The following is a 25,475-nucleotide window of genomic DNA, read 5'->3' as shown; positions in this document are numbered from 1 at the left end:
AGAGTGTCAGAAGACGTCAACTGCATTCACATTCAATTTCACATAAAAATCACGGTTGCTAAGAAAACCTAGTTACCTTTGAAAAATTTGACGTGCGAATTATAACCAAAAACGTTTTGGAAAAGTGAATTCGTAATTATGCAGTTATGGAGCTATAAAATATAGAAAACCCTGCTGCAGTGTTGGTAAGTGCAAACAATGCATGTTCGAGGTTGTTTATGTAGTTCAATTTTTTTTTAAATCAATTGCCAATGTCAAAATTCCCTCAAAGACCAGGCTGTACCACCCTAAAACCTTTCGTTTCGGGACACCTCTATCGTAAAATCTCCCTAGATCAGGTTTGAGGTTATATCAGTAATTTTCAAAAGTCAGAAAAGTTTCAGGTGTAACCAAATTTTATACCAAAAGACAAGAAATAAAGACGATAATCACACTAAAAAGTGCAACTTAACATATACAGAAAAATGGGAATTTATTTAATGGGTTATATAAGCAGTTTACCTATTCATTTTCAGAATCTAACCTCCAATCGTCTTCCGAATATGATTCTGCGGAAGAGGAATGTCCTCAATTGGTAGATTTCCCATCAATTTTTTCCCGTCCTCTAATCAGTTCCTCGCAGTGACGAACCCATATATTAAAAGAAAATACCTCGAATATGATGTGTGCATCTTTACTACAATTTAGCATGGTCGGTTTTTCTGTCTGCATTTCTTCACGTAATCTAATCATAGCCAATTTTTCTAGTTGTGTTAGATCCTTGTTTTCGGAAACTCATTTAACTTGTATTTTTATTTAAATGTAATTGCACCTTCAATAGCGCAAGCGCCTTTACATCAAAATGACTGACATACAGTTGACATTTTACGTTGCCAATCTAATAACTATCAAATAACCAGTGGCATATACCAACATGACAACACTTTGACAATTAATTATAAAAAAAATTGGAGTATACATCAAAATATCATCAAAACGTCAAAATCGCACAAATCGTTAATTAATGAAAAATAGTGTATTAATGAGGTCCATTAATACACTATATTTTAGACAAAATAATTCATTAATATTGAAATTAACAAGCGGTCAACGGAAAAATTTGTAAACAATACAAAATATATTCTAATTGTTCAAAAAATTGCCTTCATGCTGTTCCAGACAATGGGCAGTATTAATAAAAGGTAGCAAATGCTTTTGCTAGCTATTTTATAAGCAATTGCTTTAAGTGATATTAATAAAAGTGTAGTAAATGCTAGTGAGACCTGGCTAGCAAATGCTTTTTCGTGCCGCCGGCCGGAATTTGGTAAATTACAGATCTCGAAATCGTCCAGAAACACATGCATTGCCGGCCTAGTACGGCTAAAAGTAGGGATTTTGAGTTGTCATCGGTTTCGGTTGGCATTTGTTATCAGAATTCTATCAAACGTCAATGTTTGTTCTGTGGATGGCTCCTTAAAAATGTTTTTCTATTTATAACAACGTACAAACTACAAAGAAGCAATATTTAACTAAAATTAATTAATTAAAATTACGTTTCGAGCCACTTCTTGAATATGGGCTGGTGTATTTATTACAACAAATGTTTCAGGAAAATGTCAAAAACAAAACAAATTAATTAAATTCAATAAATGTCAGGAAACAAGAGCGATGTTGATTTTAAAATTTAAATGTTTAAATGTAAGTGTTGCCAACACAAAAAAAGTCCCTAATACCAATTATTAAAACAAGTGCTTTAACTTCCATTTAACAAAAATCCGCAGAAGTCGGCACGAAAAATTTTGTGTATCACACGTCCAGAAACTGTTTTGCGAGCATTCGTACTTACAATACTCGCCTATCGACTCGTATTGCAAACCGCACTCATGCTCGCAAACGTGCAGTTTCTGGCCTTGTGATACAAATAACTATTGCTCGTTTTAGAAAGCATTTGCTTGACGATATTAGGATTTGCAGCTTTTATTATTAATAAAGTTTAGCATTTGCTTGAAATAGTAAGCAATTGCTACGATAAATGACATTCTCCTTCGTGTCGTACTAGTAGTTATAAATCGGCTGTTAAAACACCATAAAAGTATATTCCAAGTGCAAAGAAAGATATTTTCGGTATATTGTTTTTAAATGCACTTTTCGTGACGACTAGGACTAGCAGACCGTTTGTGATTGAATGTTCCAAAATGCAAATTCACGTATAGCGATTAAAATTCTTGGAAAGAAAGGGTCGACATCGTTAGCGGGAAGTTTTAGAAACAGGAGATCTGTTCATTCCATTGTTAAATTTATGGTCTTATTTCTCTGGAAGTACGCTCTACCAAGAAGTCTTATGTTTTTAAAACAAGCGGATATTTTCTGATGTCCCTCTATCTGCACCATGTAGACTTGCAAGGATTCAATAAATGAACAAACAAAAATCTGGAAGATTCCAAAAATATGCACTAATATGCATTTTTCGCCAAAATATGCTCAAGGTGCTTCAAATAGGCAAAATATGCATTTTTGAAACGACGTAATTTCATTAAAAATTTGTTAATATGCCCAGAAAATCCAAAATTTTGTCTACAGTGTGGAAACCACTTATGGAATAAATTCAGTAATTTCAAAACTAATGACATTTGTCAAAAACGCTGAAACAGGTCGATTTTTAACTTACCCGACCGAAGGTAGGTAAGTTATTGTGATCGGTCCAAAATTTCGAGTTGCTAATTTCATCAGATCTTTACGTTTTGAGGTCCTCTGAACACGTTTATGAAGTTTTTAGAATTATGTCTGTCTGTGCGTCTGTCTGTGCGTCTGTCTTTCCCACTTTTCGTTCTCCCACGATTACTCAAAAACGCTTTGACCGATTGCTTTCAAATTTGACTAACACAAACTTACCCGTGGTCTCTCGAGTTGAAAAGCTTTTGGTGTCAATCGGACCACGGGGGGTGGAAGAGGGTGGGGGTAGGTCGAAAAAATTATAAGGGAACATGGAAATTTGACTTTACCGTTTGAAAGGGCATGTGTTTTTATGTCGGAAACGATGTTTACTATTTGCGGATTTTTCCAATATGGCGGACTTATGAAGTAATTTACGTCTTCATAGATCGACGGCGATAACTGCTGAAACTTTTAACAAAAAAATCTCGGATCTTGCCATTGGAAATAACTCTGTAATAGTGACCACCGAATAGAGTTTGGTGTCAATCCGACTACGAGGGGTGGAAGAGGGTGGGGGTTGCTCGAAAAAATAATGAGGTGACATGGAAATTTGACATTACCAGTTGAAAGGGCATGTGTTTTTATGTTGGAAATGATATTTACTATTTGCGAGAATTAGAAGACGACTTATGTGGGTTAACACGGACAAGGTAGGTATTTCGGGTCAATTCAGATTGGTTTAAATTGATGTCGGGTAAGTTACTAGGCCGGGTCTTCGACTCGGCTCCATCCCAATTTTTATTTCTCATGATGCTTATTTTAAGTTGCTTCACGTGTTCATGACGTCATCCATTTTTGAGCTATGACGTCATCACTATTTTTTTTTTAATGACAACACTGACTTTTTTCTTCTTTTTCTGATAGACCTTACTACTACCTAAACGATTAACGAAAAAAAGTGGTACCTTAGATAACAATTTTTTTGAGAAAATGACAAATTTTACTTCAAAAATGTAATTTAATTTTTAATGTAAAAATTTTGATTGACCTTAAACAGAAACAAACAAACATCTAAGGTTAACAATAAAATGTAACGCAAATGTTGAAATCACCCCCCGCCAACTTTTGGCACTGTACACCGCGCTCAATAATGTCAGGGCTGATTTGTTCGTTTTCAGGGAGAATTCTCTGTCATAAATCCTCTAAATTGTTTGGTCTGTTAAAGTAAACCCTCGATTTTAAATAACCATATAGAAAAAAAAAATAAATACATTAAAAATTAAATTAAATTTTTGAATTAAAATTTGTTATTTTCTCAAAAAAATTGTTATGTAAGGTACCAATTTTTTTCATTCATCGTTTAGCTAGTAGGAAGGTCTATCAGAAAGAGAAGAAAAAAGTAGGGGTTGTTATTTAAAAAAATTGGTGATGACGTCATAGCTCAAAAATGGATGACGTCATGAAAAAGTGAAGTAACTTAAAAAAAGCATTAAAAACAAAAATTGACCTGTTTCACCGTTTTCGGAAAATGTCATTAGTTTTGAAATTACTGAATTTATTCCATAAGTAATTTCCACACTGTATATACGCCATAGAAACAAATATGCAATTTGCATAGAATCCGAGCTTTAGTGATGAAAATAAAAATATTGTTGTGATATTTGTGATATAAATTTTTTTTATTTTTCTTCGGATATGGTGATGAACTGATGAAGAAGTGCAAAAAGCGAAACATTTTTTCATAATTAAAATTTCTTTGTTACGGTTGTGGACGGTTACAAAGCTGTTTATCTCACGAGATTGCAAATTTTCAGGCTCATTAAATCAAGTTTAACTGAAACTCTGAACGTTATTATAATCACCATTTTGGATCCGCCATTTTTTTTTTGAAGTGAAAACTTCTTTAGGCACGCCACATACATTTTATTCCCGGGCAGTTAATTAGTTTCATGCGACACGGTAAAATCGTTTGCAGCACAAGCAAAAATCGTTCGCAGCTCTGCGAAAATCGTTCGCAGCACGACACGGCAAGCTAAAATCAAGGGAGTCGAGTTTTTTAGCGGAGCGAACGAAAAACAATCAACTGTGCGTCACTTGTCAATTTTAAATTTTCATTGTACGTTGTGTTGTGACCTGACTGACCTCAGTGCAGAGCTGCAGGAATAACTGTATACAGGGTCTCCTAGAACTGGCGGACCAAAATAATACGGTGAATTCATCATCTTCTGGGAATAATAAGAAAAATGTTCAAAAAAATCTATCTTAAATAGTGATTAGGAAAGAAGCAATTTAAACTGACCAATGCTGTTGTTGATGTTAAGTTACCTATTAATTAGTTTTCCTGCTTTATTTGTAACTATGGATACATTTCAAATGATGCATATGCATTGTTGGGTATCCGCATTGTTTGTGCAATGACGGACGTTTTTAGGTTATGTATTTTTCAGGTTATAGTATTTCTGCTAGGATGTTCCCTATTGGGAAAACGAACTGCGTACTCCTGAGGAGCAACTGTGGCACTCTCATCACACTGTCCATATAAGACAAGCATATCAAAATATTCTGAAGCGGTAAACATTACGCGTTTTTAATGACTTGTCAGAATTGTCAGAAATAATTTATTATGACATAATATTCAATTATAATGTCTTTGCAACAATCAAATTTGTTTCGATAGTTACCAATATAATTTTTTAAGGTAATTTTATATCTACACGCAATTGGTCAATTAAAAACGTTCTTATTTTAAAATCCAATGAGGATGGATTTTTTTAAATATTTTTCCTATTATTGCCAGAAGATAATGATTTCACCGTGTTATTATGGTCCGCCAGTTCTGGGAGACCCTGTATACAGGTGTCCCAGAGTTGCGAAAAAGCTTCATAACTTGTTTGCTGTTAAAGATATCAACTTTTTCTGTTTTCTAGATGATAACTATGCTTCTACTGCATATTCGGAAAATATTGCGGTATATATACAGGATGTCCCAATATTATAAAAACACTAAAGTTATGTTTTTTTAAATGGAACCTACCCAATTTGATTTCATTTTTGGATTCTATGCTAAATTGTGAATCAAATCTACACAGGTCTTGTTTACTGATCTGCCATCGTTTTTGATCAGAGGCGCTTTTTTTACCAGAATTCCGAATTGCAGGGGTCCCTTCGAAAATTCGTACCTTCCAAATAGTTGCACATAAATTAAAATGATTGACGCTGTGTGATTTCTGAATGTTTGCCGCATCTGTTAAGTGTTTACTCAATAACGTGCTTTGTCGCATATGCCTACTGCGATTTTTTAAATATAACAAACTAAAAATGTCAAAAACTCATTTTTTTCAAATGGCACCCCCCATTTATTATTGCACTGGTCGAAAGCTTTTTTGACAGGCTTTCCAACGGTATAGGGTTTGTATAGACGAATGTGAAAATTTAGGGTGCTATCTTAAAATCACTGAAAATCACTAAAATAATTAAATGTTTTGTTTTGTTGGTTGATTCATCTTTATGGAGTAACTATATTGTGTGATTCTCTTTTGTTCGGCCTACTAGATTTTTGTATTGTCTTTTTAACGGAAAAATTGCACCAAAGTTAGCGATTTTAGGATAGCACCCTAGATTTTCAGATTCGACTATACAAAACTTATATTGTTCAAAAGCTTGTCAAAAAAGCTCTCGACCAGTGCAATTATAAATACGGGGTGCCATTTGAAAAAAATGAGTTTTTGACATTTTTAGTTCGTTATGTTTAAAAAATGTTGAGGGAGAAAGAGGCATCCATAGACTATGACAACAAAGGAATACAAGATGTTTGGCAGCATTGCAAGGACGCATTCTTGGAAACTAGCAAGCAAGTACTCGGGTATAAATCAAGCAAGAAAAGAGAATGGATGAGCCAAGACACTTGGAATAAAATTAAAGAGAGAAGAGAATTAAAGAAAAGAGGACTATCAGCAAAAACGAGAGAGAACTACGACCAGATACAAAAAGAATATTCAAAAGTGGCAGCTGATATTAAAAAGAAGATAAAAAGAGACAAGAGAGCACACATGGAGAGCATAGCACAAGAAGCACAAAAGGCAGCTGAGAGGGGAGACACAAGAACACTATTTAATAATGTCCGAAGAATAAGTGGAACCAAAAGATCACAAAAATTAATTAAGGATAAAAATGGTAAAGTTTTAACTACAACCGAAGAACAATTACAAAGGTGGACAGAATATTTTAAAGAAACTTTGAACATGGCGAGAACTAATAGAGACGCTCTAACAACAGCGAAACAACCAGACCTGCAAATAAATACAGAACCACCAACTATTGAGGAATTAAAGGAAGCAATACAAAGCTGTAAGAATGGAAAGGCACCAGGGATTGACCAAATCAGAAGTGAAATGCTTAAAGTCGACACAGACACCACTGCAAAAATGTTGTTACCACTGTTTAGAAGAGTATGGATAGAGGAAGTATTCCCTGACGAATGGAAGACCGGAGTGGTTGTAAAACTACCAAAGAAAGGTGATTTAAAACTCTGCAGCAGTTGGAGAGGTATAACACTACTCAGCATTGTTAGCAAGACCTTCAACAAGATAATATTAAATAGAATAGTAAAATTATTAGATAAAGAATTACGGAAAGAACAGAGTGGTTTCAGGTCGGGAAAAGCATGTAGAGATATGATTGTTTCGTTGAGGATAATAGTAGAACAATCGATGGAGTATCAATCTCCCCTATACCTTCTCTTTGTAGACTATGAAAGGGCCTTCGATTCCATAGACCGAAAATGTATGTGGGCAGCACTTACGAATAAAGGCCTTCCCCAGAAGTTTGTCAATCTTATTAAAGAGGGATATAATGGCTACAAATGTAGGATATTGCATGAGGGTACACTATCCGAAGAGTTCGAGACCAGTACAGGGGTCCGCCAGGGCTGCATCCTTTCGCCACTTTTGTTTTTAGTGGTTATTGACGAAGTCCTAAAAACAACAGTCCAAGATAAGAAAAGGGGATTAATGTGGACCTTTGAGGAGAACCTAGAAGATCTCGATTTTGCCGACGACATATGCCTACTCTCCCAGAATGGGAAACAACTACAAGAAAAAATTGATCACCTAAGTAGAACGTCTGAAAAAGCGGGTCTAAAAATTAATAAAATCAAGACGAAGATCATGCGCTTGAACACAAAGGCAGCAACAAGTATAGAAGTAGGCTCTGAAATCATAGAAGAGGTGGAGGATTTCACATATCTTGGAAGTATAATATCAGGGGAGGAAGGAGTCCTGAAGGATGTAACTTCACGTGTTTCAAAAGCACGTAGTGTATTTGTAAGACTAAGCAAAATTTGGCGATCCAGCAGTACTACTACAGAAACAAAGCTCAAAATTTTCTCGTCAATGGTGAAACCTGTTCTATTATATGGATGTGAGTCCTGGACAGTGACAGAAGGCATAAAACATAAACTCCAAGTATTCATAAACAGATGCTTAAGAACTGTATTGAAAATTTGGTGGCCCCGCACTATAACCAATGAAGAATTATGGATGAAGACCGGACAAGTAGAAATAGCACACGAAATTAGGAAAAGGAAACTGGGATGGATGGGGCACACGTTAAGAAAAGACGACAAAGAGATATGTAAAAGAGCACTCTACTGGAACCCAATAGGGAGAAGGAAGATCGGACGACCAAAAGAAACTTGGAAGAGATCCACGCTGAGGGAGACCAATAAATCTGTGGCAGAGATGGGGTATATTGCGAGAGACAGAAACGAATGGAGAAAATTTGTTTCTTCCCTATGTCCCAGCCGGGAATAAAGGGCTTAATATATATATATATATGTTTAAAAAATCGCAGTAGGCATATACGACTGAGCAGGTTGTTGAATAAACACTCAGCAGATGCTGCAAACATTCAGAAATCAAAAAGCGTCAATCATTTTAATTTATGTGCAACGAATTGGAAGGTACGAATTTTCGAAGGGACCCCTGCAATTCGAAATTCTGCTAAAAAAAAGCGCCACATCAAAAACGATGGCAGATAAGTAAAAACGACCTGTAAAAATTTGATTCATAATTTAGCATAGAATTCAAAAATAAAATCAAACTGGGTAGGTTCCGTTTAAAAAAACATAACTTTAGTGTTTTTATAATAGTGAGACACTATATATACCGCAATATTTTCCGAATGTGCAGTAGAAGCGTAGCTAACTAAAAGTTGATGTCTTTAATAACAAATAAGTTATGGAGCTTTTTCGCAACTCTAGGACAGCCTGTACATACAGGATATTTCATGAGTGATAATGAGCCTGACGTAATTTAAAATGCAACCAATACTATATTTCCTAAAAAAGCTGACTACTGAAATTAAAATGTTCGGCTTTTTTTGAAACTGTATTGTGGGTTTAATTTATTATTCCGTCAGGCTCATTACCACTCGTGAAATACCCTGTATAGTTTTATATAATATAAAGGATAAAGACACGACAAATATTGTAAGTTTACAGATGAATGTAGGATTTAATACGTAATTCTCAATTATATGGTTTCAACAATTCATCTATTGGAAAAATTTGTGTAGCAAAATGTGAAGAGGAAAATGGACAAATTATTATCATAATACAGGGTATTGGTATTGCTATGAAAACTTGTGTTGTGTTCAATATCATCGTCAAGAAAATAAAACTTAAACATTCAAACCTAACCTCACAAATTTTGCCAGAGTGTACTTCTAAAAGCGGACGTATTTGCAGTTTCTATTGAAGTACTATCATTCATAATGATATATTTTTTATAGAATAGGTACTATTCCGGACACGGAATCTTGGCCACGACTGACATTTAACTGACAAATATGTGTGAACTGGCCTTTATTGAATATAACCCAACTTTTGACTCGATAATGCCATTTCCCTGCTTTTTTGATGTCACAAGAAAAACTTCACAGTGATTTTTAATAATTGTCATTTATTAATGACACTAATGGCTAGTTTACATCATTTTTTTAGAAATGTCTAAAGAATGTTGGCCAAGATTCCGTGTCCGGAATAGTACATATTACTTAAAATCAGTAACGAGCATCATAGAAGTTTTCACTTCTGTCGTGCGGTCATAAGCACACACTCTTTTTTTTTGTTGGAAAGACTAATACCAAATTGTAATCAGTGACCGAAAAACAGCCCCATTACTAAATTTCATTAAAATTGATAAACTTGGTAATATTTCGAATCGCCATTTTGTTTTTGGAAAAACTAATAACAAAGTCGTAATCAGCGATCTCGAAAATCCCTATTTCTCAATTTTCAATAAGTTATTTTGATTCTTTCGACTTTTGGCCAGCTTCTCGGTAATTTTTCCCACTGTGCGGCGTAGCCGACCAGCGGCGTAAACAGGACTCTGGTGACCTTCCTCTTCATCCCTTTAGGACCCTTCGATTGATTTATTTTGAAATTTTTTTGGCAGTCTGGTCGGGGCCCGGAGCAAGACTCATTCGCAACGTAAGAAAATTCATTTTAATTTATTGTTCACGCCTTCAGCGACCCAAGAAATTGTAAATTCTTTAGTTCACGGTTCAGGTTTTTATATCCTGTGTGTTGTACAACTCCAAAGTCGAGGTTGATTTGTATTCTGTAAGGGCCATCAACGGCCGATTAGGCTCCATGAATCCTCATTTCGTTATTCGTTTGTGACTAGAGCCCGATTTCAAGTCAGCGCAAATGTGTAGCTATCTTTGTCCTACACATTAATTACTAATATGCGTCATCTTTCTCAAACTTGCAATTTTGTGCCGTTACCATGACAATACAAGTTGCAAGTCAATTTGAAATTGGCCAGAGAGTAATAAACTATTGTACAAGTATTTTTGAGTTTTTCTCCCGATCTTCGGGCAAGTCCAAGCAAGTTCAGCACTATCGAGGTGACGACAGTGACATTCGACAGAAGGCCAATCATTCTAAGAAATCGTTATTGTTTCGATTTAAAGAATAAAACAGTAACGTAACAGTACCTATTCATCGATCACCAAACTGATTATATGCAGGTGTCCCAAAAAAAAGTCCATAGCTCCCTTATTTATAGAAGGATTTTAATTACCTATACACCAAATTAAATGATTGTGAATAGGCTACAAAATGGCCTATTAAATTCACGTATAGCTCCAAGGGCTTGAAGGCTAAACTGTCAAAATATACAATAATGTATCACAAGTATAACTTCACATAAAAAACACTAACTTTTGAAAAAAAAGACGAATACCAAGCGAGAAGCTATCAAAATGCATTGCATTACAATGTAATAAAATAACCAAATTAAGTTAGCAGGAAAAACAAATGACAAACAATAACATATGGGATTGCGCAGATATGCGGCGAATGATTAGCGCAAAATGGAGTATAGACGATAGTAGCGTTTTTTTACAATTTTTTTTTGTATTTTTGGTATGTAAGTGTATACTTGTGATAGATTGTTGTTTTCATATACATATAATATACCAAGGGACAGATATATTGCCGGAAATTTTTTCGAGCAGTCCTGACACACGAGTGTTTGTAGCAAGAAAATTACACAAGGGCGCCAGCCCGAGGGTAATTTTGAGCGACAAACACGAGTATTGGACTGCAAGAAAAAATTTCTGGAGATATAGCGAGTGACTATAAATGATTGAAAATTATTTTGTTATGTTGGTAACACATTTGAAATCTTTAGTTGGCAACATCGTTGGCATGACACACGCAATTTTTAAAATTGAAACAAACGTCAAAAAAATCTAAATCGACAATGTACTTCGTGACTTAGATATATGGACTTAACCTAACCTAAATAGAAATGATTGACAGATGATGCACGAGAAGAGTTCCACTACCAACTGCATCAGTGTTGCCAATCCACTATTTTCCCTCAATCAAACTTTTCCCTAGGTAAATTTTAAATTAGTATATTAAAGAGAGTTGGCTCCATCCTGGTTCCCAGGGGCGTTTTTCGATTGATAATTCAGACAATTGGCTGCACTTTTATTGTCAAAATTGTCGTTATCTGCGTTTAAATAAAATTGTTAATTAACAAAATGTTTCTGGAGTGAAAATAAAATATAAATATTATGTTAACTATTTAGATTTGCTTGCATTGACTTCATAAATTTTGTGAAAACCAGGCTGCCAACTCAAATATAACTCTCAAACACTCCCCTAGGAACCAGGATCGAGCCTACTTCCTCTTATATACCACTCTAGGTAAATTATATCGGAAATTTTCGCTAGGGAAAATTTCCGCTTAATTAAATTGTGATTGGTTGCTATTCAAACAATTCGGAGTTGTGATTTGTCAATATAATTTATGTGACATTTGAGGGTGATTCTCATATATAATATACCAAGGGACAGATATATTGCCGGAAATTTTTTCGAGCAGTCCTGACAGACGAGTGTTTGCCGCAAGAAAATTACACGAGGGCTTCAGCCCGAGGGTAATTTTGAGCGACAAACACGAGTGTTGGACTGCAAGAAAAAATTTCCGGCGATATATATCTGTCCCGAGGTATATTCGGAAGAGAATCGCCCGAAAAAAATTTTCCCTAGGGCAATTATTATATATTTTCCCTAGGGCAATTATTATATATTTTCCCTAGGGAAAATTTCCGCTTAATTAAATTGTGATTGGTTGCTATTCAAACAATTCGGAGTTGTGATTTGTCAATATGAATCATGTGACATTTGAGGGCGATTCTCAGAATAAAAATCTCTATTAGAATTACTTCAAAAATTTTTTTTTGACAGTTTAGCCTTGGGAATTTATTAGGCCTTTTTGTAGCCCATTCATAACCATTTAATTTGGTGTGTAAATAAGAGACTTATGGACTCGTCTTTTTTTTGGGGATACGTGTATAAAAATACAACATTCATGCGTGCAGTATTTGGTGTGGCGCCGTCCTGATGAAATACGACTCTGTTCAACACTGCTAATTTTCATTCAGAAAGTTGGTTATTTCGTTTGGTAATAATAGTACATTTATTAAAGAACGAGCCATAGGGGAGTTTTCTATGGGACGAGTGCGCCAATGCCCTTATAAAACGAGTTTTTTATGTTATTTTTTAGAATTTGCACCCTTGTTTTAATTTTTAAATAAAACATTAAATTTTCAAATTCTAGGAAATTTTGTATTACTTAATTGGTAATTTAAGGTAACGCATGCAACTACATCTGCAACAGATGTTAAAAAGTAGAGTTTGAACATTAATATTGGAAGTTTTTTGGTGTAAATGACAATAATACAGTGAAATATTGATAAAAATTTTCTTAGAGTGCTTTAATAGATAGTCATAAACGACTCAAAATTGAATACAAAAATAGACCTATTAGAGACGCAAATTCTAAAAATAATATACTTTGTTTAATTAAGACTGCCATAAATAAAAACGGGACCCACTAGTCCAATTTATCTCCAAAAATGCTACACCACACGTTAACACTAAATCGTTTTTGGAAATTTTCTTCTAAAATAACATGATTATTATTATTGTTATCAAACTGTTTTGACAAATAACGTGACTGACAGATATCTAGAGCTTACTGTCATTTCGAGCATTTAGAACAAACTTTTCTCTCGTTTACTTTGGTCACTTGATTTTTAAAATTTGTACATTAACTCTTTAATTTTTGACTTTGGTTTTTAATGAACGGGTATAGTTCTTTGCATTTTTATATTCAGAAAACAAATCTCTGCGATACTGAATAAAAAAAAATGTACAGTGCCATTTGTCAAAAACTTGACGCAAGAAAATTTTTTAATTTAATTGGAAGTGTTTTCAAAATTATTTCATTTGATGTGTCATTTATTCAAATCGGATAAAAAATAAGCAAGATACAGCATCAAAGGTTTTTCGTCAGTCATCCTGTATACAGTGAGCGGCAAAAGTATGGAATAAATTCATCAAAAATTAAACAAAATTTTTTTCAAAAAAATCTTTGAACAGGTCAATTTTAGTTTATAAAAATACATGTTTTAGTATCAAAGAAAATTCCAAGCAGTCATTTGTTTTCGAGTTATCACGTCATCGATAGTTTTTTTAAATGGTAACCCCCTATTTTTTTTCTTGATTCTGATAGCCCTTTTAATTGTCTAAATGACAGTATAAAAATTTTGTTATCTTACATAAGAAAATTTTTGAGAAAAAAAATACTAAAGTTGGAAAAAATAAATTTTATAACGAACAAAAACAAGTCAAAAAATCAAGTAGGTAAATCAAACAGTCAAATGTTATTGTCAATTTCATTCGTATGTGTTATTTGTTTTACAAAACGTTTTCGAAAATGACTCATTTAACAGAAACACAACGTATAGAAATTTTAATTTTGATTGGGTGGGGGGATAAAACTAGATAAAACTAAAACAGGGGGAATTTCTTCATAAACTTGCTTATTGTCAACAAGCTGCGGGATGGCAAATCGAACATTTAATTCCATAATTTTAAATACGTACTAACACAGTTTTTGACTTGTTTTTGTTCGTTATAAAATTTATTTTTTCCAAATTTATTATTTTTTTTCACAAAAATTTCCTTGTGTAAGGTAACAAAATTTTTATACTGGCGTTTAGACAATTAAAAGGGCTATCAGAATCAAGAAAAAAAAATAGGGGGTTTCCATTTAAAAAAAACTATCGATGACGTCATAACTCGAAAACAAATGACTGTTTAGAATTTTATTTTGCATTAAAATATGTATTTTTATAAACTAAAATTGACCTGTCCAAAGATTTTTTTGAAAAAAATTTTGTTTAATTTTTAATGAATTTATTCCATACTTTTGCCGCTCACTGTATACAGGCTGTCTTAAAAAAAACGGCCCACGCTGTTGATGACCCAAATGAAAAAAATTATACAGGAAACGAAATGACTCTAAAAACACTACAAACCTAAGTGAGCATATAATTTTTATACCATCTACCCATTTATGGGTAATGGGCAACTTTTATCCTTCAAATGGTAACCTTAATTTTTTTATTGTTTCTTTTAGAGTTTTTTTTTAATTGTTATGGCAAATAAAAACTATACCCTTTGATAACAAAATTTCCGAGAAAAAAAGGAAAATAATATGTTGCACCAAAATTAGATTTATTGTCATAGATATTAATGAAAAAATCAAGTTAACCGACCTCCATTATTCAATAATTTTTATGAATTATAATTAAATAATAGTTATATTTTGCATATCGTAAAGAAAGTGGCACAGTTTTTTACACGCAAAATCGTAGTGAAACTAGTACTTTTTTGCAAGAAAAATCGTGGAATTAGTACTTTTTTGCAGCATTTTATTCCATTTCCTTGGAGATGATTGTCAAAGCATCCTTTTTTTTTTGTTGTAATTTTTCATAAATCCTTTTGAACCAAATTTCTCAACTTACATGGATATGCAAAAAAATAGTGTGTACAACACGTTATGAAAGTCTCTTTTTTTGTTCCACACTGTCAGAATTTGAGAATTTTCTCCTCTGTGAACGGATTTTGATAAATTTGACAACTTGTCAAAACGAAACGTCAAACTAATTTTAAACATTTTCAGCGATTTGGGGCCTCGTCGAATAAAAAAACGTTGTATGGCTTTTTTTGGCATAAGTGGGCCAATTTAAAACTCGAGTGAAACGAGTCCAAATTACACACGAACTCGTTGAATAAACTACTATTTTTCACTTATTTGCTTGATTAACTATTTGTACAACTAGTTATGAAAGTCATACTATTTTAATGAATTTGCAGATTGATTAACGAAGGCGTAGCCATTGCCATCTAGAACACCAGGCCTTAAGCCAGACAGCGTGTGACGTCACGAGGAAGGCCAAACGTCAAAATTTGTTTACATTTTCAGAAAGTATCAAATACGGTGTTTTAATCATTCTTATGGAAGATTGAAAAGCTTTACTTTGTGAATCATTTAAATAACACCAAATCACAACAAATGCTTTGACAAATTACTTTGGTCGTCAAAGTCAGTTGACTGACATAAAGTTGTAAAGCAAGCATTAGGACGGTTAACCTTATTTTTTACTACTGTCAACCACTGTCACTGTCAAACTTATCATTGCAAAATGTTAAATACCGAAAAATGGACTACTGAAGGAGATATTCCAAGAAGGAAAAATTGAAAAGGTTTCCACAAGGCAGTTTGACCCATGGACAATCCCCCAGAATCAAGGAAGATGATTCTAAATTTTTGAATGGTGGATGGTGCCATATTTTTGACAAGACAAAAGTCAATAATTTGAAATTATCATCACTATTGACTTGACGCTAATGCTTGGTTTACATTAATTTGTTTTGAAGTGACAGAAAAATGACGACCAAAGTATTTTGTCCCCAATAGTACCTACAACGACTTACAATCACGAAAATGTTGATAGAGTATAAAATTACTTCCCAGGTTTCAACGTCTTTTGCGACGGTCGATGAACAGTAGGTACGAGTAAATACCCTGGTATCAACTGAAATTACTATAGGTACAGCTTGTGCATTCTCAAACTTGTACTATTGCGGGCAAAAAAAGTGGGACATCAACGTCATTGTCTTGACTTTTAATGTGAAATAACCTTTATCTGATTCTAACCCTACTTTGAATTGATTGACGTTGTCATTAGATAATTATGTGAGAATGCATTTAACACATAGCCAAAGCACTGGCACAGCGCGCGCCGCTGCGTGATCAGAAATTGCGGGATTGCGGCGGCCCCAGATATCAGGTTCAAACGTGCAAAATAATAGTTCTTTTCGATATAAGGACGCTGTCAGGTCAAGTAAAGTCGGCGTTTTTATTTTCAATATTTAAAATTCGCGCTTAAACAGTTAGGGGCGGAGCATGCTTAGGCTATGTGCTAAATGCATTCTCGCAATAATTATAGGTTGTAGGGTATGAGTTTAAGTAGAGCTGGTGCGTTATCTCTTGACACGCGAGTTAAAGTTGCGCAGAAAGCCAAATTCAGACGACTAGTCACAACGGCTCCCACCCGTTCTAAAAAATCGCCGTTGTTGAATTGTTGCTGAACCGATCTTTGCCGATAGTTCTCCTTTTCCCTGCTAAACTCCTCCCACCGCGCACCTCGCGTGTCAAAAGATAATGCACTAGCTATAAGCACGTAGTGAATACATATTTAATGCAAAATCCAGATGGAAGGACGAATAAATAAAAGACCTGGAAAAAATTGGGAGCACAAATTGGAAAAAGAAAACAGAATAAAAAAGTATGGAAAAAAATTGCCACAAAAGCTAATTTACATAAATAATAAGTAGATAACAAATTTAACAAAAACATTAATAATCAATATTTCGTAAAGCCCCCGTTCGCATCGATTACTTTGTTGAGTCTGTTGCGCATTGATAGGCACAGATTAACGTGGTAGTTTTGAGGTAATGAATGCCAAGCTTCAGTGATGGCCGCCAAGAGCTCATCCCTATTGTGAAAAACCACTTCTGGTCGTTGTAAAAATTTAATCAAAATTCCCCACATATTTTCAATAGGGTTGAGATCTGGGCTGCAACTAGGCCAGTCCAGGACATTTATATTATGGTTCTCGCACCATTCTACCACCCTGCGCGCTGTATGAACAGCACAGTTGTCGTGCTGGAAGATGAAATTCCAATTGGGATTAACAGCCTGCACAGAAGGAAGCATGATGTTTTCGAGAACCCTAATGTAAACATCGCTAGTCAGCCTCTCTTCCACATGGATCATTACCCCAGGACTAGCAGCGGAAATCCATGCCCACATGTTGACGGAAAAACGACCGCTACGTTGGATAGTCTGGACATAGGGTTCTTCAAACCGACTGTTCCTGGGTCTATAAACTTTTAAGCGGCCATTTGGGCAAGATTGAAAGACCTTTTCATCAGAAAAAACAATCTGTCTCCAAAATTCTTCGTCCTGGGCAACATACTGAAGGGCAAACCCCATCCTTATTTCTCGATGCAATGGGGTAAGCCTTGGCTTTCTTGCTGCAACGCGGCTACGTAGTCCAATTTCTCTTAGACGACGGCGTACCGTCCAAACCGACGCAGGGAAGTTGAGTTCCCGCATTATCTGTCCAGCGGTGGTGAAAGGCCTCTCTTGTGCAAAGGTTTGTACTTGCTCATCATCAAGATGTGTGGAAATTCGTCGTCGCCCTGACCCTGCACGACGTTCTAACTGATGGTCATTCCTCCAGTTTCTAACGGTTCTACAAACTGTACTCTTTGATATACCCAATTGTTCAGCAACGTCCCGATAAGACATTCCATTATTTATCATTGTTATTATTCTACCTTTATCAAAAGAAGAGGGCATTTGGAAAAGGAAAATAGGAGTATGAAATAAATTATAAACTGTCAGTTAGAATAGTGTCAAATTTCTATGACAATAATCAAAGTCAAAATGACAGTAAAGCTTGAACTACATCGAATTTTTCAAAACTGACAGAAGTTTGATGTCCCACTTTTTTTGCCCGCAATAGTACATAGTCAATTAACATTGGATTGAACATTTTTGCTCACCAACTGAACTTACAGGTAAAGCAATGGTATCAATAGAAAGATAAAATTATTGCGCTTGAAATGATACTAATAAATAAGATTAAAGGTTCTATTTTTATTTTAAAATTCTAATTTAAAACTTTGCGATTTTTAAATATGACATGCCATGATTTTCAAATTGGACAGCATTTGTCAAAAAATTTAGTAATTTGTTGGGTTAAGTTTGCGAATTTCCGTAAATTACTGTCAAAATTATTTACGGAAAAATGAAGAGTTACTCTTAAGACAAATTTTTCTTGAAGTAGGTTTATGTAAATCGCGGATACTGAATATCCTCAGGAAGTACAAATATCATCCCTACAAGACACAGTGTCATCAACAGATTTTTGCTGTTGATGATGAAAGTAAGAGTGAAATCTGTTATGAAGTGCAGGAGCGTGCTAATGATCGTCGCTTTCCGTCGACAATTTGCTTCACAGACGAATCTACTTTTACACTAAATACCGAACCAAATGTCCAAAACACTTCGAGTAAATATTCCTACTAGAACTGAGTATCCTCAAAAAATTCAGATCTGGGCTGGGATTAATAACAATATGGTCTATTTGAAATAAACGGAAATTTAAATTCAGCAAATTATTTAGATTTATTATTAACTAAGGTAGGAACTGCATTAAAGAATTTGTAATAAAAACTGCTTAAACTGTTAATTAGGTACTTTAATATTATTGATGTATCCAAATAATGGCATAATATCTTTAAACTGAATGCAGTGTTAATCACAGGTGTTAATTGCCTATGTTCGACTTTGAGAGTGGACATCCGGTATACACTTGCCATCAAGCTTTTGCTTATCTCACAATTTTCAATCTTCCATAAGAATGATTAAAACACCGTATGTATTTGATACTTTCTGAAAATGTAAACAAATTTGACGTTTGGCCTTCCTTGTCACGTCACACGCTGTCTGGTGTTCTAGATGGCAATGGCTACGTCCTCGTTAATCAATCTGCAAATTCATGAAAAAAAGTATGACTTTCATAACTAGTTGTACAAATACAGCGTGATCAACAATGACTGTCTGTCTGTCTGTCTGTCTGTTGGCAATGAAACAATTGAAAATACTGGTGATTTTTGTCTAGTAATTGGCACTGACCACGCACTGACCGGATTTTTTAACATGAGATGACATTAAAAACATTCTTGGTTATGCAGGTTATGTTTATACTATTACAAAAATTAACCTTCGTTGGTAAATTTTAAATTTGCCAAATTTCATTCTTACCAACAGATTTGATTACTCCGTAGTTAATCAACCAAATTAGTAAAAAAAAGAGACTTTCATAACGTGTTGTACACACTATTTTTTTGCATATCCATGTAAGTTGAGAAATTTGGTTTAATAGTTATTTGGATTACTAGTCCAGAAAATGATATTTTGCGAGTGTGAGTGGTATTGTGTAGCCAAGGAGCCTAGCCGCGGCGAGCAATACGAGCACTCGCAAAACATTTTCTGGACGTGTAATCCACAAAATTTTTCATGCCGACAAATTTAAATCATTTTTAAAAAGAAAAAAAATGTTTTCACAGTCGGAATAGAACCCGCAACCCTCGCGTCCCTGAGCCGAAACGGACACCAATTCCAATTTAGCACGTCTTTATTCATTTTAAATACATACATTAAATTTTTTTGCCCTTAGGCTACAAATTTTTATAGTTGTTTTATTCGATTCTTCTCTCCACGGGGACTATCAGAGATTATGGTTTGTTTGTGATGCTAACATTTAGCATTTCAGATAATTATGATGTGATTTGTTGTTTGATTATTTTTTTGTCTTGTTTGTCCGTTGAGGCGCGAAGCCACGCCCGCGGGCGAACCCCATTGTTTGCCCGCGCTCGCGCTCGATCCCCCACGGTAGTATGTTTTCTCCGGGTCTCCAGTAGTTCGGGTCTTCCGGTTTGGATGGCTATAATTGACTTTTCTTCCTTTTCTTATTCTTACCCTTGCTATTCTACATAGTACTATATACAGACTATTTACATATGTACATTTTTGTTTTGTTTTGATTTGTGGTGTTGTCGATGTTTTGATCTTGTTACTTTGTGGCGAATTTATGTGTTTTTCTTATTCCTGCTCCTCGAATATTTTGAGCCTCATGTATGGTAGCTTGTGTCTTATGTGTACTTGGGCGTTGTGTCTTCTTATTTTTGTTAGGTTTTGGGTTAATCTGCTGTGTTGCAGCCGATACTTGTAGAAGTTGTATGATAGTTTCTCTAGGTGCTCACGCAGCATTTCCGTTTCTGTCTCATTGTGCAAGTTGGATATTTTGGTGTATGGGCTAGAGTTAGTTGCAAGCTTCAGACATTTATTTTGCAGTGTTTGTAGGCAATGTAGGGCAGTGTCGCTTACTCCGCACCATACTGGAGCAGCATATGTAATTATTGGTCGTATTATCGTTTTGTATATTCTGGTTTTATTTTCCACATTGAGCTTACTTCTTCTTGCCATTAATGGGTAGAGTGTTTTGAGTGCAGCTTCAGCTTTGGCTTTAGTTTTTCTCAGATGTTGCTTAAAGTTTAGCCTTGAGTCTAGGTGGACCCCAAGGTATTTGACTGTGGGCTGCGGATCTATCTTTTCTCCTTTAACTCTCAGCTTAGTTATTATTTTGTTATTTGTGAATTTCCTTGTAAATATGATTGATTCGGTCTTGTTAGCGTTTATATTGATGAGCCATTCACTGTAGTATTTTTCTATTTTGTCCATGTGAATTTGGACTTGTTTGTTGGCGACATCTGCGTAGTAGGATCTCGCGTAGATCGCTGTGTCATCCGCATAGAGTGCTAGGTTCGTCTTTTCGAACTTTGGAATGTCATGTATATATAATGTAAATAATTTTGGTCCGAGGACGGATCCTTGCGGGCCACCTGCTTTGATTGGTTTGATATGCGAAATGGCGTTTTCCACTTTGACTTGCAGGGTTCTGTTTGTGAGGTACGATAGCAAGAGTTTTATTAAATTTATTGGGAGTTTAGTTTTCATAAGTTTTGCAATCAGCCCCTGCACCCAGACTCTGTCAAAGGCCTTTTGTATGTCTAATATCGTCATTTGTGTTACGTTGTCCTTGTTGTAGTTGTTGATTACTTCGGTCACAATCCTGCTTATCTGTTGCGTCGTATCATGTTCCGATCTGAACCCGAATTGCTCGTCCTGCGTAATCCGTAGCTTGCTGTCGTATTTTTGTATCCGGTTGTTTATTATTTTTTCGGCTACTTTGCTTAATCCTGATAGGAGGCTTATCGGTCGGAAGTTTTCGGGGGCCGCTGTGTTTTTGTTTGGCTTGCGTATCGGAATTACGAGGGCCCTTTTCCAGGGAGACGGAAAGTGTTGCAGCTTGATTGTTGCATTTATAATATAGTGCAGTTGGACGACCGTTTTGTGCGTTACATTTTTTACCATGCGGTTCGTAATATTGTCGAGTCCTGGGGCCTTATTGTTGGGCAGTTTTTTGATGACCATTTTGACTTCGTTCGGGCTGGTTAGGTTTCGTCTGCAGTATTTCTCGTCGAGCTCGGGTGTTGAATTCGTTAGTTTTTCCGTGAGGTCGATTATTTCTTTTTGTCTATCGGTCAAGGCTCTGTTTTCAAGATCAAGGTCGTGTACGCTGCTATAGTAGTTGGCTAGTAGGTCGGCTTTTTCCTTATCGGTCATGGCAGTGGTATTTTCGTATTCAATTTCTCCCAGCGGTTTTCGTTTTTTACGTAGGATTTTAGTTATTTTGTACAGCGCATTTTCTCCGGGTTCGATCTTTTCGAGTCTGCTTCTCCACTTGTCGTTTTTCTCGCGTGAGATTTGCTCGCGTATTTGCCTGCTTAATTCGGTCATGTTTGCTTTGTATAATTTGTCCTGTGTCCTTTGCCATATTCTCCTGAATCTGTTCTTCTTGTTAATTAGATCCCTCACTTTTTCACTGATGGCATTGGTGTGGCTGTTTGTTTTGATTTTTACTGTGCTTTTGTCGTGCGCGGTTTTTATGTCTTGTGTCAGTTTTTCTACTTCTTCATCCAGCTCTTCGACCGTTTTTATTTGGTGGTTTATTTTGATCATTTTGTCTAACAGATTTTTATATTTTTTCCAGTCCGTTTTGTATTGTTTCGTTGCTTGTCTTGTTCGTGTTTGTCTCTGCTGGAAGGGTATTTGGACGGTAACTGGGTTGTGATCCGAGTCGAGGTCTGCTGTTGCAAACGGTCCGTCTGTGATGGTTACGTTTTTGGCCAGGTAGAGATCAATCGTCGTCGGCGTCATTACGTTGTCTGGGTAGTGTGTAGGTTGATTGGGGAAGTTTATTATTATGTCATTTTCGTCCGCGTATGCTTTGAGTACAGTGCCGCTTGGGTTTGACCTTGCACAATTCCAATCGGGGTGTTTGGCATTGAAGTCACCCCCGATTAGCACTTTGTTAGCGGACCCACATAATTTGTCTAGGTCCGGCTTGAACAGCTTGTTTGGGTATGGCCTGTTGTAGATCGAGAAGATGTGCAAGTTGTTTTTTAGTTTTACGCCTATTTGTTCGATCTGGGTTGTTTTGATCTTGGTCGTGGCGTGTGGTATATCCTCCTTTATAATTAGGGCGACTCCACCTGATGCACGTTCCGCGTTTGTCCTGTCGTTCCTGTGGACTTTGTAGCCGCCGATTTCGATTTTGTCTGTTGGCTTGAGACAAGTTTCGCTGATCATGATTAGGTCAATTTTCTCCCTAGTTAGGTATTCTTTAAGTATTCCCGTTTTTTGCTGAAGGGAGTTTGCGTTCCAGATGACTATTTTAAGATTAAATGTTATAGCTGGCTACATTTTGAGTAAACTGTAGTACAGTCATAAAACGCTCCTCCGAGGTGGTTGTTTTTCTGAGTAGTTTGTTTAAGTCAGTGAGGGCTCTAATTAGGTTGTTTATGTTGCACAGGTTATTTAGTTCTTTGATTTGAGTGAGTAGGTTCATGGTGTTACTTTGCTGTGCTTGAGGGTTGTCTCCTATTGTGGTGTCTGTGGTTCGGTTGTGTGTGGGGGTTGCTTCGTGTCCGGTGGTACTTGTTCTTTTTTCCCAGGCGTTTCTCGCTGGCGGCGGCGCAGGGACTAGTTTGGATTTATCGCTGATGTTATTTCTCCTTGTTCTTTTTTCCTGTGCGGCGTCGAGTTTTTGAATGTATACCGGGCATTCAATGTTGTTCGCAGTGTGGTTGCCGCTGCAGTTTGCACATCTTGGGGTGTCTGTTCTGTCAATGGGACATTCTCGTGTCAGGTGTTCCTCGGCGCATTTGAGGCACCTTGGCCTTGCGTGACAGTTAGCTGTTGCGTGCCCCCATTTCTGACAGCGATGGCACTGCACAAACACCTTGCTGTTCATGTGCCGGTGCCATGTTATTTTCGTATTGAGCACATATTTTATGTTATCCAGCTTTGCCATCGTTATTGTGTTATCAGTTACCACTAGGTACGCTGGTCTATTTGTGGCCCTCATGTTGTATATATTTATGATGGCGATTTGTTCTGTCTTCAAGGCCTCGGCGATATCTTCCAGCTCAGGTTTTTGGTCCAAGCCCCTTAGTACGAACGCATGTGTTTTGTTGTCCTTGTGCGTGTACGTGTGGAACTCTATATTATCGTGTTTTAGTATCTCTTGCACTTTTACCCAGTCTTTTTTGTTCTTTGTGTGAATGTTTGTGTTGAACTTTGTAAATTTTACCGTGTAGTGCTTCCCTATTTCACCCTGCAGTCTCGCTGTGAACCTAGCGTGTTTTTTGAAAAAGCCGTGCACAATTATCGGGGGCGGCATTTTTTCTTTCGTTACATCATTGTTAGATGCCCTTACGACATTGCTGTTGGGCTCCGCTGTCGCGGTGTCCATTTACTCTAGTTCACTCGTGCTGGCCAGCGGTTCAAATGAGTTCCTTAGTCTCAGCGGGGGGTAGTTTTTCTCAAGTAGTCGTTGCGATTTGAGTCCGGATACGGGGCCCTCCCATTCAGATTCATTGCAGTTTGTTAGTGTGGATGCTTGAGAATTCATTGTCTCTTTTTCGGCAGTTTCACCGTCGCCGGTGCTGTTTTTAGTAGCAGAAGACGGTTGAGGATTTATTTTGCCCCTGTTAAGGATCACTCTTATTTCTCGGCGTGGGCCGTAGGCCATGGGCCTTGGGCATCTAGGTGTTACTACGGTGTTCTTTTTTGGTCTCGCTGTTTTCTCTTTTGGCTTTCTAATTGTTTCTGTGGGTCAATCGGTTTTTCAGCGTTCACTGTATACACTGCTCTGATCACACTCGTCGGCACGTCGTATTTGCCCGACAGGTCGGAGCAGACTGGGAAACGGACACCGTTAGACTATATTCTACCGGGTGATCAAGAAGGACTGTTTAAGTTGGCAGTACAATTGAGAACATTTTTTAATTCGGTTATTTATAACAGTGCAACTGGATATGTTTTGTTGGTTTATTTGACAAATATCTGAATATACAGGCTGTTTGATGAAAAACGCCTCAACCCATAACTTTTTTATTTATTACCCGATTTCAATGAACAAAAAAATCGAAGATATGGTTTTTCAAGTGCTACAAAACAGCCATAAGTAATTTTTTTTTTGGCGTTATCTTCAATAGCTAACGATAGTCAACTTTTTTTTTAAATGGACACATGTTTTTTTTCTGAATCTAATGATGTATTGAAAGTTATCATTTGGTTCATAGCTAACTGAAAAAAAAATAAAACAATTTTTTGTGGTTCAGCTTATTATAAAATTTTTAAGAGTGCCGTGAAAAACAATCGGAATACAAAGTACGATAAATGTCATCTAAACGTCAGCTTAGAAATTTTCATCTACATTTTTAAACTTTTTTTATTTAAGTATAAAATAACAACATTGTCAGTCATGCAGGATAGCAGTCATTTGACTATTATTTTATGTTCGAGTGTAATAAAAATCATAATCAGTCAGTTTTTTTTTTTAAATAATTATTATTCATGTTTTCCAAGAAAATAATATTAAAACTCTTTCTCCTGAAAATTTTCAAACTCACACTTGACATTTGTTGCTATTTCTATTCCAATTGTTTTTCACGGCACACTCGAAAATTTCATAATAAGCTGAACCACAATTAAAAATTGTTTTATTTTTTTTCAGTCAGCTATGGACCAAACGATAACTTTTAATACATCATTAGATTCAGAAAAAAAATACTTTACCAGACTAAGCCTAAAAAACTACATGTGTCCATTAAAAAAAAAAAAAGTTGACTATCGTTAGCTACTGAAAATAACGCCAAAAATTTTTTTTATGGCTGCTTCGTAGCGCATGAAAAACCATATCTTTGGTTT

The 25,475-nt window shown here is 35.9% G+C and overlaps 1 protein-coding gene across 16 annotated transcripts in view; it reads right to left on the bottom strand.

The window, feature by feature from the left end:
• Dscam2 (Down syndrome cell adhesion molecule 2) overlaps positions 1 to 25,475 on the bottom strand; it is a 431,544-nt gene that overhangs the window by 125,502 nt on the left and 280,567 nt on the right. The window contains exon 19 of one of the 16 annotated variants that reach the window (XM_069036628.1): positions 18,855 to 19,124. The exons of the other annotated variants lie outside the window; for them this stretch is intronic. Coding sequence (XP_068892729.1) covers positions 19,120 to 19,124 — 5 coding nt within the window. The 3' untranslated portion in view covers positions 18,855 to 19,119. Of the gene's footprint in view, positions 1 to 18,854; positions 19,125 to 25,475 lie in introns of those variants that run through there. 16 annotated transcript variants of the gene reach the window in all.

Source organism: Tenebrio molitor, chromosome 1 (assembly GCF_963966145.1).
Source record: "Tenebrio molitor chromosome 1, icTenMoli1.1, whole genome shotgun sequence".
NCBI classification, from domain to species: Eukaryota; Metazoa; Arthropoda; class Insecta; order Coleoptera; family Tenebrionidae; genus Tenebrio; species Tenebrio molitor.
This window is presented reverse-complemented; position numbering and strand designations above follow the sequence as displayed.